At 44.0% G+C, this 13,972-nt stretch overlaps 1 protein-coding gene across 1 annotated transcript; it reads right to left on the reverse strand.

Moving 5' to 3' along the window:
• Positions 1–5,743: 5,743 nt before the first annotated feature.
• Positions 5,744–13,849, reverse strand: cotl1 (coactosin-like F-actin binding protein 1). Its single transcript, XM_041996885.1, has 4 exons — positions 13,452–13,849; positions 12,726–12,808; positions 8,072–8,229; positions 5,744–7,775 (listed from the first exon to the last, which is right to left on the reverse strand). Exons 1-4 carry the CDS (start codon positions 13,526–13,528, stop codon positions 7,665–7,667), a joined length of 429 nt encoding a protein of 142 aa, XP_041852819.1. The 5' UTR covers positions 13,529–13,849; the 3' UTR covers positions 5,744–7,664.
• Between the last annotated feature and the right edge of the window lie 123 nt (positions 13,850–13,972).

Below are 13,972 nucleotides of genomic sequence, written 5' to 3' on the forward strand. Positions count from 1 at the left end.
GGCTCTTTGGGCTGGAAAGGCTGCAGACCCCTGCACTAAACAATCCTTACTAGGCCAAATTTAAACCTAACATACTGTAAAGGCATAAAATTCAAATGATCATTAGGCCACATTGGAAGATATTTCAGGCTAAATATTTGCTGTTTTATTCTTGTACAGGTTTGGTCTGAAAGTGGAATTTAATTAAAAGATAAATATTATGGAAGTCATTTTCATGGAATGGGATGAAGAAGAGCTCGGATGTTCCTAACCAATATTGCCTTCTCTGACTAAGAATATAACGTTATGCATAAGGATCCCAGACCAGCACGTATCCTGCTGTAGGCACCGGTGTTTACCATGTTACACTGGATTGTCCTGGTTAATGGATCTCTGTGTGAATGATTATCTTCTTTCAACAAACTGTGAAACTAGCAGGCTACTCATGATGATTGGGTGAATGTGAGGAGCTAGCTTGGCATGGTGTTTCATCCATGCATGCAGACTAAAATGTCTGTGTAACAATAGACAACAGAGACAGATAAAATACTGAACATCGTCCAGCTGTTTCACTGTAACACTGATGTTACTAACTGGAACATACTGTTGGCGACAGATGACGGGGGATTGGATTGGTTGGGTCTGGTCCACAAACAAGTCCAGTCCACATCAGCAGCTGCTTTGTGCAACTCATGAGGAAATCTGTCTGAATGGGAGTGAAGGCAAACAGAGCCCATTAAGGCCTGAATTTATTTACAATTGCATAAAAACTAAATAAATTCTGGAAAATATCTAGAAAAAATACAATTAGATAATGAATAAATAATATAAAAAGAAATAAATATGGTTGAATAAAAGTTTTCCTCATAGGGACCCACAGCATTGGGGGCTCTGCCCGGTCTGCAGGGTTGTGGTTGCAGGAAGGGACCTGCACTGCAGCCCTATGGCTGTGATGGGGAACCTGCCCTGGTCTGGTCTGGGTGGTTCTTGTTTATTTGTTTAGTTATTTGTTCATTTGTTTGGATTCCCATTAGCTTCCACAACAGTGGTTGCTAATCTTCCTGGGGTCCAAAATCAGTATACAAAATTACAATTTACTAAAAGCGTATATAAAATCAGTCAAAGACAGTAAAAGACAGCAATATAAAACTGTCATAAGACATATTTAAACTAAAAAGGGCTTGCAATGGACCATTTGAATCTATAGCTATAGTACTTCAATATCAGCACACATTATATCATTTCTTGGGAAGACTGCCATGTTTTCTTTAATAAACAGTGCTATACCCCGTCCATATTTACCCCGGTCTCTTCTGTATAGGTTGTAGCCAGTAACTGCTAGTACAGAGTTATCAAACTATTGTCCAAATGTGTTTCTGATAGAAAACATTCATGTCCTTGCACTATTTGACAGATTCTAGTTATTTCATCAACCTTATTTCTCAGGCTGCATATGTTGAAGTGGGCCAGGACTTTTTAGAAAAAGATTTAATTATCTTGTTAGAGTTCATAACTGAAGTCTCAAAAGTAGAACACACGTATAAAACATCCTGCTAAAATTCCGTTATTCATTTTCTGTATGTTGATCTTTCGGCCCAGTGACCAGCCTGTCGTACCTCAGCCCGGATCTTTCTCTCTTTCAGCTTTGGCCAGAGTTCATTTCTTCTCAGCTGCACTGCCTCAGAGAAGTCTTCGTTTACGTAGATATTAGTCCCCTTCAGCTTTTCGACAGAAGAGCGGATGCGCTGTTTGATTCACCAGGATTTTTCCTGCTCTTCCCCCTCCTGGTGCTGACCGATCCTCTGGACACACTCCATCTCAATCTTGGCACCGTCAAGTCAAGATTATTGGAGAACGTTTGTTTAACCTTATGCTCCAGTTCATTCCATTTTTCTCCTTTTGCGTCCGGAATCCCATCAATAATAATATTTTCCTTCTGTGCTGGTTTTCAGTGTAATCCAACTTTGTGTGCATTGCATCAACATCCTGTTTGGACTTCATTATGCTGCTTTCAGAAGATTTTATTTTGGCTTTATTTTCCTTGTGCCCTGTTCTCATCTCCTTCATTTTATTTGGTGTAAACTCCAGGCTTGTCTTCAATTCTTGTACATCTTTCATAACCCCATCCAGCCTCTTATAGTTCCATCAATCATCACTTGAATGAAACATTTGAAGTTTTCTTGCTGCAGATTCATCATTTCCTTGTAGAATTCTTTTTGCTGCTCCATCATATGTGTGAGCACAGCCATGGTGATGGCAGACTCATCCTCACAAGCTGCAGCTTTTTTAGGAGGCATGATATTCTTACCACGATGAACCAGTGGTGGATTTTGGAGGTAGATGTTAGAAGAAGAAAATATTAGATGTTCCTATTCCAGTCAAGGCCTTTTGGCCTGGACGCCTCTTGACTTTGTTTCCTGCCAAAAGTCTCATGAAGCAGTGATATAATCCACAACTGACATTGGAATTAAGCCCAACTGTAGCTTGAGTCAAAAGTTAGCTCGCCTTCTATCTTAACAAAAGGATTGCGATGATATTTGATGGATTCTGAGAAGATTCAGGCCAGCCAAAATGCTCAGAGACATGTCATGGCAGCCATTTTGTGAACTAAAAAGGAGACACCCCATGGACCCCAAAATATTGTTCCAAGCCAGAAGTTTATTTTTATATCGAGTGGATTAAGAGACAGAAAAAAGGGGTTGGAGTTCTTGTTCAGGTAGAATAGAGAGGGAGGAAGGAATGGGGGAAATTGGGGGGGTACTTGCATCCTTCTTGCAATTTTGCAATTTTCCGTTCTAAATTTCCTCTCATTCTTTCAAATGAAACAATCTGTTTAATTCTTCAAGCTGACAGAAAATTAAAAAATTAGTTTTATTGGTAAATCTTGAATTAGATCATTAACACACCTTCACACACCTGTCTCTTAACTCCCATGCAATCTTAAATGACATTTTAATTCCCCTCACAGTTTGAAGCCACAGAGCTCTGTGCAGCAACAACCCGACATGCCGGGGTTTGGGTTTGAACAGCTGGGAACCATCGACGGACCTGATGCAGACCAGCTGCCGTCAATCAGAGACAAGAACTGGCTCAGTTAGGCCTCTTTATTGGAAATCAATATCCTGTATAGACATGATGGCTGAACACGCGTGATTAGGATTTAATTTATTAGCATGTTTTGTTTAATTACTGCTAATTTCTGCCATTAACACAAGTCAGCGTTGTTTAATAAGAAAGCATTAATTATGTTTCATAACTTATTGATCGTCTCATTTCTGACTGAGGACGTTCATGTAAAACTTACACAAACTCCAACAAAAGAGTTTTAAGAATCATCTGCAGAATCTACATCAAAGCCATCATTTATTCAGCTTCAGTTTCCTGATTTAGTGGATTACTCTGTTTTATTAATGATACATGAAGCACGTAATAACATATTATCATCAAATATACAGAAACGACTAGAAAGAGCAGATATAATTTACAAGGAACAGAGATGGAAGCAACACGTAGCAAAATAAAATGGACAAATGACAAAGAAGCTAAAAAATTCATCTTCAGAAAGCAGGTTAAAGCTTATTTGTGAATAAATATTTGTGTTAATGGTTCTTCTGTTGTGACGCTTTAAGGTCAACACCCCTGAGTTATCCTGTGCGGGGGGGTCTTCGTCCGTCTAGGTGTGTGTGTGTGTGTGTGTGTGTGTGTGATTGCTGGTGTTTTATGTAAAGCACTTTGTGCTGCTGTTACACATGAAAAGTGCTTTATAAATAAAGTTTGATTTGACTGAATGCTAATAGTTCGATTTTAAAAAGAAACAACCTGAGCTCAGCCGAAACGTAATTTTACACGAGTCCTGATTTAATAAGTGATATAAAAACTCTGAAGCACTAAAACGTCACGTCATTCATTTATTCTTTTAATTCTGGAGTTCTTCCTTCATTCTAACAACCTCGTATCCATCACGCTACACACACCATCACAGCCAAATACTGCAGACTGGCCGTTCAAGGATTTCCCCTAAAAATGAAAATAATTCCATTTTTATCCTATTTGTGTTATTGAATTAGCAAACCTAAACCTTCCTGTAAAAGTGTCTAAACCTGCCCACTAAATGCTTGAAATGGATTCATTCCTGGGTTTACAATAGAAACATGTCAAAGACAAGTTAGCCCAGTAGATTCATAAGGTCTTCTGTTACCTGTGTCCCATACTCCCCTTTTAAAAGAACCTGCACAGCACATTTCCCAGCACTGTTGGCTCCATGTTGCACCCTCTACTCTTCGTAGCAGACTTACCTGTAATGTGGAAACTTGTGCAAAGGTTTGGTTAGGGTGAGGCCAAGTTAATGAGTTATAAATACCGCCTGTCGTGATCAAATAAAACCTTTGGCTTTGCTGTGTTTGTGAATTTTTTTTTTTTTTTTATTTATTTATTTATTTTTTTTTTTTTATATGTTTGTGAATTTAAATTTAGAAAGTTCTCATGTTACAAGGTATGGCTAATGGTTAAACTGTTTTAACATTTATTAAGTTAAATTATCCAACTGATTGTTTAAACAGGTTAACAGCTGCTTGCGAGCTAATGCTTTATGTAAAGTTTTAATCAGAATCATCTGATGGTTAAAATAAGTAAACGTCTATGCTTGACATAACTAGCATCAAGCAATGGTTAACATGAGTAAACAGCGTTTAAAAAGCCTCAACTTAGCTTAAGAAAAGTAAATGGTAAAAATAAGCAGCAGTAGAAGGACGGGGAGCAGCCGGCCGAGCCTTTGAAAGACCTCCAGCTGGAATTAGTCGTTCATCTGGCTTTATAATCAAAAGGTGCATCGAACTGATTCAAGATCATGTTTTTCTTGTTTAAAGGTGCAGAAGTTGCGAGTTGAAGGGCCAGATTTTCAGGTGAGCTTTTCGGTTTGTCCAGGACCTTTGTCACCAGCTCCAGAGGAAAATAACTTGAATTCTGCACATTTCCCGATGCTGGCTTTCCCATAGGCTCAATTTACGCCAAGAAATTAGCAAAGGACAGAAACATGTCATTGAAATGTTTCCGGAACAAACGCACTTCTGGTGCAAACACCTTAAAGAAGTGGATCCAGGAGATTAAACCACGAATGAAGACTCATTCTGATGTTGGACCTGACTGGTCTCTGTCCTCGAGGACAGACCCAACTTCGTTCAGAGAACTGATCCAGCTCCAGCAGACTCCACTCTTGTGGGTCCCGTTGTTGTGTAGACACGTGAACTCTGGTTTGCTCTAAACCAAATAGAATAAGATATTTTTAGGATTTGAAAGGGTTTTGGGGCTCTTCGTGGTAAAAACGGCTTTTATGGGAGCATGCTGCAGAGCGCTGGTCTGGGAGAACATGGCAGGTACCTGCTCCCTCAGGTACCTGCTCCCTCAGGTACCTGCCAGTTTTTCTCTCGTGTGAACAGCTGCAACAGAAATGTGATTTTACTGCTTTCTGATAACGACTTGAAAACTGAACTTTTTCTACTTGCAGCTTGAAAATAAAGAGCAAACTGAGCAGCTAAAAGGAAACTAATGAAAACTTGTGGGAGGTGATCTTACATATAACTGCTGGTTTATATTATTAACGCGCAGATATTTTTACATTAGCTGGAAAAAGCGAGAAACTATTGATGCTAAATGAGCAGGAAGGAGAATAAAATGTCCATCGGGGCCACAGTTAACGTTAATTAGTCCGATTCATTTTGCTGTTGCAGTGAATTCTGACCTTCAGACACAAGAAAGACACTTTGAGGAAAAACAAAACGTCCACTTTTATTCTGAAACCACTGACCGTGTGCCCGTTCTGCTTTCTGCCTTTTTTTGCACAATTTTCTGGAAATGTTTTTCACCAATGTCCAAGATAACATCTTTAAAAAAAAACCATCAGGTAAAACTCTTCAGAGAAAATAAAATTTATCTCAAAAACAAAAACACACAAACAAGAAAAGTACAAGAGAAAAAAACCTAATTTATTTTCTTTTTGTTGGGGGAAGGGAGGGTTGAAACTACATAAAAAGAGATGCTACAACTGAGAAATGGCTCCTCCTGGGTTGTGATGATGAGCCTGAACCCTCATCCTGTGCCATGTTCAAAAGGACAGCCAATCACAGTGTAGTGTCCACAAGCTCCCATGATGCCCCTCTCTCCATGGGAGACTAAGGCAGTCAAACACAGTAGGTTACAGTGTGAATGTAGACGTGTAGAAAGTGAGATGAGACACCAGAAGAAAAGACCTCCATTCTCCAGCATTCTTAAGGTTCTGTGGATCAATCAATACTTGTGTGTTTGAGGCAAATTAGTCTTCCTCCTTCATCTAACCAGCTCTGAGCTGCTAACGCTGAATGATTCCAGCAGAAGCTGGTGGGATAAAAAGGATCCACATCCCAGCAGGAAGACGTGCAGCTGTAATCCAAACACAGCCGTCTGGCTGGAGATGAAGAGGCGGATAAATGTGCACTCACGTCTAAAATCGAGCCACCAACCATCACCAAGGATGCAGCCAGAAAATGGAGATCTTTCCTCCCCGGAGGTTTGGTGTGTCCTGACTGAGCATGTTCTGGTGCCAAACACATGCCTGCAGGCGAAGGGGGACATTTCAAAATGAGGTCTAACTACATCCGGTCTCAGGACGTCCTGAAGTGAAACCCTTCGGTTTTCTGAACGAACAGTGCTGCAGCCTTGAAGGCGACTTCATTTTGTTCTGTGGGCGGAGCTGAGATGAAGACAGTGAGATGATAATTCACAGCACAGTAGAACCAACCACAGGCTAACTGGGGAGAGGGCCAGAAAGGAGAGAAGTCTGTCTTTGAGGGCACTTAGAAACTGGCTTTTAATGATGCCTCCGTGAGGACCACAAAGTCTTCATTCAGGGTTTTAACAGAACCACTTTAGCACACATTGTCTGCTAGATCTAGTCCTTAAAGAAAAAGCTTCTAATTTACAGGACAAAACCGAATATTTTGGCCACTTCAAACTTTTTCTGCAAAGTCAGTAAGCTTAGCTTAACATAAAGACTAAAGATAAGCTTTAACCTCGTTCATGTTTATGGATTCATTTTATGTACAAAACAAGCAAAACAACATGTAAATTAAGGATAGGGAGTTATGATCCAGGTTAGCTTCGTCACCTTGGCTCCTGTCTTTGTGCTACGCTAAGCTAACCAGCTGTTGGCTAACAAAGATGTAAAAACAATCCTAATCTTCTCAAGGGAAAGAAAGAAGCAAACTCTTCGTTCAACAGTTAGTTTTGTTGAGTCTTTGTGTGGCTGCCAGCTGTGGGTTGCCCCCGGCAACCTTTTAATCCTCCTACACAAACTCATACAGGAAATAATCTGGACTCTCAGTCAGACAAGCCAACGTGATCCAAGCAGAAGGCAAAACGACTTGTTTGGATTCTCTAGGGTGTTCCTCCTCTCATCCAAGAGGACTAAGGATTCAGGAGTTGAAAAGAAAATTGAGTCCAGTCTCCGTCTACTTAAGCTTTTAGGATGAGACCAGATGCAGACCTGCACAACCTCTGGTCTGAATAAAGCAGCTTCAAAAGGCCCATTAACTGGTGAAAAACAGACCTCTCCATCCCACCTCGCCCTCTCCCCAAGAGGTAGCAGCTCTGCCTCAACTCTCCCCCCCCCCCATCCCCTGACCCAGTTGCTCCCAGTGGACCGTGGCATGTCTCTACTCGGCCTGAGCATCGTAGTTGGCTCCGCCGGCCTTCTTCAGCTCTTTACGGATGTAGTCCTCGTCCAGCTCCCGCGGGTCGCTGATCATGAACTCCTTGGCAAAATTCTGCAAAGACAAGATGCGTGTTGAAGGAAAGGGGGGGTCGGTAGCTCATTAACATGAGAGCCAAAGCAAACACCTTCATGCTTTTATCACAACCGATGTTATTTATTTTTATTTTTTTTGTTTTTTTCTACTGTTTAGTTGCATCTTCTGGTTGTTCTCGTGTTTCTGACAAAGTGCTAAAATGGCTGAATATTGTGTTTTTTATTTTATGAAAGTAGGTGGCAGCATATGTTCCAGATGGATGTTATATTATAAACACGTGTGTGAAATCCACGCAGGCGGGATTTAAGGCGAACCTGCACAACGTCTTTGACCAGCGTCTTGTCGGTGCTGATCTTGGCGCGCTGCAGCCCGCTGACGTTCTCGCCGATCCAGGTGATGAGGGTGAACTTGGCTCGCTTGCTCAGGGCATCTCCCGTCGTGATGCGGACGAAGCCGAACAGACGAGTGTCGTCTGAGGAAGACAGAATGAGACCTGATGATGATGATGAAGATGAAAGCACTGGGACAGATGAGGTTTGAAGCAAACAGTAGAAACTGCAGAGTTTCACATTTTAAAGACAGAAAGCAGAAATATTTTCTGGTCTTTCCTTTGTCATAAACTATTAACCCTTAAAAAACTTGAGGTGAGGGGATGTTGAACACAGATGGCCTACCCGGGCCTACCCAGGCCTAACTGAGCCTACCCGGGCCTATCTGAGCCTACCCGGGCCTAACTGGGCCTAACTGAGCCTACCTGGGCCTACCCAGGCCTAACTGAGCCTACCCGGGCCTATCTGGGCCTACCCGGGCCTATCTGGGCCTACCTGGGCCTAACTGAGCCTACCCGGGCCTATCTGGGCCTACCCGGGTTGTTTTCTGAACGGCTGTATCGGAGTCACGTTCGCATGCTGCATATTTTTACACATCTTAAAAAATCTCATAACAGCTGTCTGACTGGGCCAAGTGTAAAGTTTGGTGGAGGGGGTATTATGGTTTGGGTTGTTTCCAGGAACTGGACTCGGCCCCTCAGTTCCAGTGAAAGGACTCTGAATGCTTCAGCGTACCAAGAGAATTTGGACACTTCCATGCTCCCAGCTTTGTGGGAACAGCGTGGGAATGGCCCTTTCCTGTTCCAACATGACTGAGCACCAGAGCACAAAGCAGGTCCATGAAGACCTGGATGAGGAGTCTGGTGTGGGTGAACCTGATCGGCCTGCACAGTCCTGACCTCAACCCGATAGAACAGCTTTAGGATGAATTAGAGCGGAGGAGAGCCAGGCCTCCTGGTCCAGCATCGGTGCCTTCCCAGGAGAGCTGAGGCTGTTACGGCTGCAGAGGGAGGGCATGATGAACTCATTTCATTAAGAATGGATGTCTATTAAACTCCAACGAGGGTCAAGGTGAACCAATACTGTTGGCAATATAGTGTAATTAGCATAAGTTGTTAGAATAATATTTTCAGCCAGTTTAAACAGACGAGGAAAAGTCCAGATCTGAGTGACCTGGACTTTGCTTTGTAATTAAAATTCCTCCGACAGTGTTCAGTTTAATCCGCTTGTAGAAAAACTACTAATATTCATCAGTGACTGAGAATTCTGTTTACATCCGTATAAAATCTGGATGTGCTCACGCTGTGTGAAAATAAGGAAGCTTGTCTTCCGCTGTAGTCTGGTTGTCTCTCAGCCTGGAGTGAAGCTTCATCCGGCTCGGAGAGCGAGTGTATTCAGGTCAGACTCCATGAGCAAATCTTTTGTGTTGTGGCAGCGACCACGCCTGCAAATGATCTGCTGGTCGACAACAACAAGGTCTGAACACACACCCAGACCGAAACTGCTGCTTTGTCTCCGAGTCCGTCAGAGATTTCACAGAAAACGTAACATCGGATTTTATCCGTTCCCAACTTCATTTGATAGAGGACGGATTCCTTCTGATGATTGGTCAGACATTTGATGACATCATCTTTGGACGTAGTCGACTATATTTCATATTATTTAAAAAGTTTGGACATGTGAGAAAATTAAATATTAAAATAATTCTTCATGGCAGCTTTAACAGAAATGATCCGCTGGATTTCTCAGCTGTTTTCACTTTATCTGCGTTCCTGTAAATTTCAGACTTTTTGATTTTAAAAGGAGTTCATCCACCCGGCCTGACGGATGCGGCTGAGACAGCTTCTCACAGCTGTCTCGTCCCTCCGTTTGCCCGTCCTCAGGCAGTTTGAGGTGGAGGTAAAACTGAACTTTCCTGCAGGTGTTCCTGACTGACAGAAACTCGGAATGTGGTCGGAGCTGCAGGACCTGTGTCCTCACACACACCTACGTCCTCACACACACCGTTCGTGGTGGAAATCAGTCTTAGAAGGTGAATATCGATCAAAGGGTCAAAGAGTGGAAGGAAGAAGAGTGTGACTCCAGAAAATTGATCAAAACTCAGATTTCTTCCTGAAAACTGGATCATCTTTACCTATGAAGCTCCACCAGGAAGCATCATCATCCTAAACCTGAAAGCAGGGATCCATAGTCCTGGTCCTGGAGGTTTCAGAAGTGTCCCTGCTGACTCAAATCAATGGGCAATTACAGCTTGACATCAAGCTGTGCACAGAACTGATCAGGCGTGTTGCAGCAGGGACACTTCTAAAACCTGCAGGACCCCGGCCCTTCAGGACCAGGATCGCTGGGACCTGCCAGCATGTCACACCTGCCAGAAGAACATAACTCTGTACTTTCTACCGATTCCCTCTTTGTTCCTCAACACGCGACACTAACGTCGCCTCCGTTGTAAAGACGAACAGTCACAGGCAGCAGTGAGGAGCTTACGGACATCTCCGTGGCCAGTGTGGCACCTCCACCCACCAACAGGGAGAACGGGTACTGGAAAGGTCACGGGGGCGAATCATAACACAGCTGTGTGCTCGTCCAGCTGTTCTGGTCCTGCATTTGATCCTGGAGGACATGAAGATCAGCTTCCAGGATGACATCAGAAGCTGCTTGATGCTGGATCGCTCATGACGGGCACATGGAGGTTTTCCAAGACCGGCAGCAACAGGCGCCTGAACGTGAAGCAGCTAGAACATGCGTGTGCACGTACTGGTGCGCAGTTTGAGGAGTTGTTCAGCTTGGACGTGTTCCTGGGAGTAACGAGGTTTTACTTCGGTCGGGATGAAAACGAACGAGCATTTCACAACCTCGTGACACATCAACAACGTTATTTATGCTAAATCCACCTTATTTACAAAGAACTGACTCAGAATGTCGTTTTGTCCAATATTTTCATTCTCTGAATCTCTGCTGCTGAAGAAGAGCCGGTGTTCTCACATCTCATGGAGGCAGCCAGATTACCGAAAGCAAACTAAAAGAGCTCCGACTCATCCTGCAGACCGCGATGAAAAGTCACTTCAGAGGAGAAAAACGTGCTTTGCAGTTTCACTTATTCCGGTGTTTTACAGTCCTTCCTGAAAACTACGGGAACATCAACCACTCTGTAAAACTTTCAGGTGCTGGATGGTTAGAAAGTACAGACGTCGTCTGTGGAGACGTTGCCCGGCTGCTGCATTCACAGTTTTATAATGAAACTTATTTAATCTTCATGAACCTGATAAAGAGCCGAGCTCAGCACCTCGCCACACACCGCATCAGCTGCGACTTACCTCGTCTCCTCCAGCTGTTCTTTAAACCACACACACCTTTATCTTTCTCACCATCAGTGTTCAAGCTGGCGAACAAGCACAAACAAAACCCCCGTCCCACCCACTTCCTCCTTCTGCCAGACTCTTCCTGGTTTTTCTTCCGCTTGAAGCCATGCTGACTCTGCAGCCAACACCCCCACCCTCACCCCCACCCCCACCGATGGCTGCAGAGGAAACTGCACAGAAACGATGACAATGATGAGACGGCAAAAAAAGACGCTCTGCATGAACTGATGTCATTTTAACAGACCAAAGGTCGGCTGCTGGTGCAGAGCAGCCTGGACCCCAGAGCCGCCTCCTGATCAGGATTCAGCTACACGCTCATGTTAGAGCTCATTTTCTACCTGCTGGATCATTTCTCAGAGGAATAACTAAGACTACAGTGCACACACCAAAAGAAAGAATCTAACCCAGAGATTCCGGTTAAATCCTGCAGGCCATCCTCTCATCAAATATCAATTCATCTAATCTTTACAAGGAAAAAACGCTTAAAATGGGAAAATGCATCAAAGTTTATGGTTCAGCCTCCTGAAATCCTTCAGATCTGAAGCCATCCCTGAGCCAGGTCTGAAGACGGTTACTGGAACCTGGATTAATGTGGATTTTTTTAACCGGAACACAATGAATTGGTTTGAATTGAGTCAGGGAAGCAGCTCCTCCTACAGTCATGGTGGCTTTTCTGCAGAGAAACAACTTCACTGCTAAAAAAGGCAAACGAGCCCAGAGACGTGGATGAGGGTGTCGTCTCTGAACAGGAACCGACGAGCAAGGCTGCAGCCAGCTCGAAGCGCTGCGTAGAAGAGGGGGAGAGAGAGAAAAGGGAAGAGGGGTTCAGCCCCAGGCCAGAAGAGCTGCATCAGAACTGACACACCCAGGTTACTCTGGCAGGAGAAGAAGATCTCAGACCACCGGCAAGTTCTAGCTGTTCGCTGGAAGACACTTTACCAAACAGGCATCAGCAGCAGGAGTAATTAAAGAGGAAGAACTTTTATGAATTCTAAGAACTGGAGACAAGGAAGCTGAAAGTTCACGTATTTCCACAAACTGCTGAGCTGAAACATTTAACCTTATAAAAACTGAGATTGTGCAACGCCACCGAACAGTGAGATGCTTTCACAGGGCTGAAGGCCAATGGGTGACAGAGCAGAGTCTTAAAAGATTAGTGCTTGGCCAAGTCAAGCTGGGTGGCACAGAGGCTGTCAAACCCGTCCAGAGAAAACATGCCGCCCATGGGCCACACATCATACAACACATCCTACAGCTAGAATGATGAATGCTCTTACCTGTGCACAGCTTCTTGAAGTCCTCATACTCAGTCCCAAGTCCTGCAGGAACGATTGTAGAGCCCTCATATTTAAAGGCAGTCCTGGAGAATGCACATTATTATCTTATTATTTTCATGTGTCTGTTCACAGTGAGCATTGTGTAAGAGCCATTTTGCAATCCGGAGCAATGCACGAAATCCTAAGACGCCCGTGCACGCCCGTCGTGTGTAAATGTCCCCACAAAAACGTTTTGCTCTATGAATACAGGACAAAGGAAATTACTTCTGCCCTGCTGGGCCTCATAACTGTGCAGTGTGTGGCCGAGCAGCATCCACAACACCGATCAGCCACATTTCATGGCAGAATAACGAGGGCGGCGTGTTTTTTAGCCGGAATTACTGCAGGTTCTCGATCTGAAGCTGAAAATCTGGAGTAAAACGGCTCACATCCCGCGTGCTGCGCGTTTCCAGCGCGAGCAGGTGCAGCTGCATGCCGAGCGCGTTAAAGTTAGCTCATCCAAAACCCCAACACACCACATTATACAATAAACCAGCCCCATTATAAACCAGCCCCAATTTATCCGTCTGGAGTCGTCGATCATTCATCCGGCGGAAAACCGGCGCAGTGGGCGGCAACTCGGTTTACCGAATACCGAACAAATATTACTTCAAGTACTCAGACACAGAACTTCTTCACGTGTATAAGTGAATTTTTCTGAATGAGGGCGCAGTGTGAAACACTTACCAGTTGGTCTCCGTGTTGTCATCTCTGACTTGGTTGTAAGCTTCTCTGCAAGCCTCTTTATCGATCGTGGTTGCCATTTTCCGGGTGAACGGGAGTCAGTGGATCTAAATGAACGCGGATTCGGTTAAAACTGGGGAGTGTTAGGAGGTAAAATAGCAGCTAAGTTGATGCTACGCATGAAAAAAGTCTAATAACGGAATAGAGCTGGCCCCGGACCAAATCACGACTGCAGCGGAGAAACCGGACCGAACGGGAGAGAAGGGCTCAGCTTGTAGAAGCTCGCTTCATTTCCTGGATGCTTTATGGGCGGTGGTGATATTAGTCAATCAGGTTGCCAGCAGACAGGCAGAGAAGTCCCCCAGACGCTGCTTTCGCCTCCTCCAGCTCGATGATTGCTCCCGAGGGCCGCTGTCAAGTCAACCGGAACAGCACAATTCTAGTTCCGGAAAGTCTTTTCAGAATAGTAGACCAGGAGGCCCCATTTAAAAAAGTGACTGATGACCTATTTGTAAGACTGGAGG

Source organism: Melanotaenia boesemani, chromosome 10 (genome assembly GCF_017639745.1).
Source record: "Melanotaenia boesemani isolate fMelBoe1 chromosome 10, fMelBoe1.pri, whole genome shotgun sequence".
Lineage (NCBI taxonomy): Eukaryota > Metazoa > Chordata > Actinopteri > Atheriniformes > Melanotaeniidae > Melanotaenia > Melanotaenia boesemani.

Excerpts from the sequence above, each read along its gene's own strand:
- cotl1 (XM_041996885.1), bottom strand. The coding sequence starts at position 13,528 with ATGGCAACCACGATCGATAAAGAGGCTTGCAGAGAAGCTTACAACCAA. Across the intron at positions 12,809-13,451 it reads GACAACACGGAGACCAACTG|GACTGCCTTTAAATATGAGG; the intron begins GTAAGTGTTTCA and ends TGCATTCTCCAG. Across the intron at positions 7,776-8,071 it reads TGGTCAAAGACGTTGTGCAG|AATTTTGCCAAGGAGTTCAT; the intron begins GTTCGCCTTAAA and ends TTGTCTTTGCAG.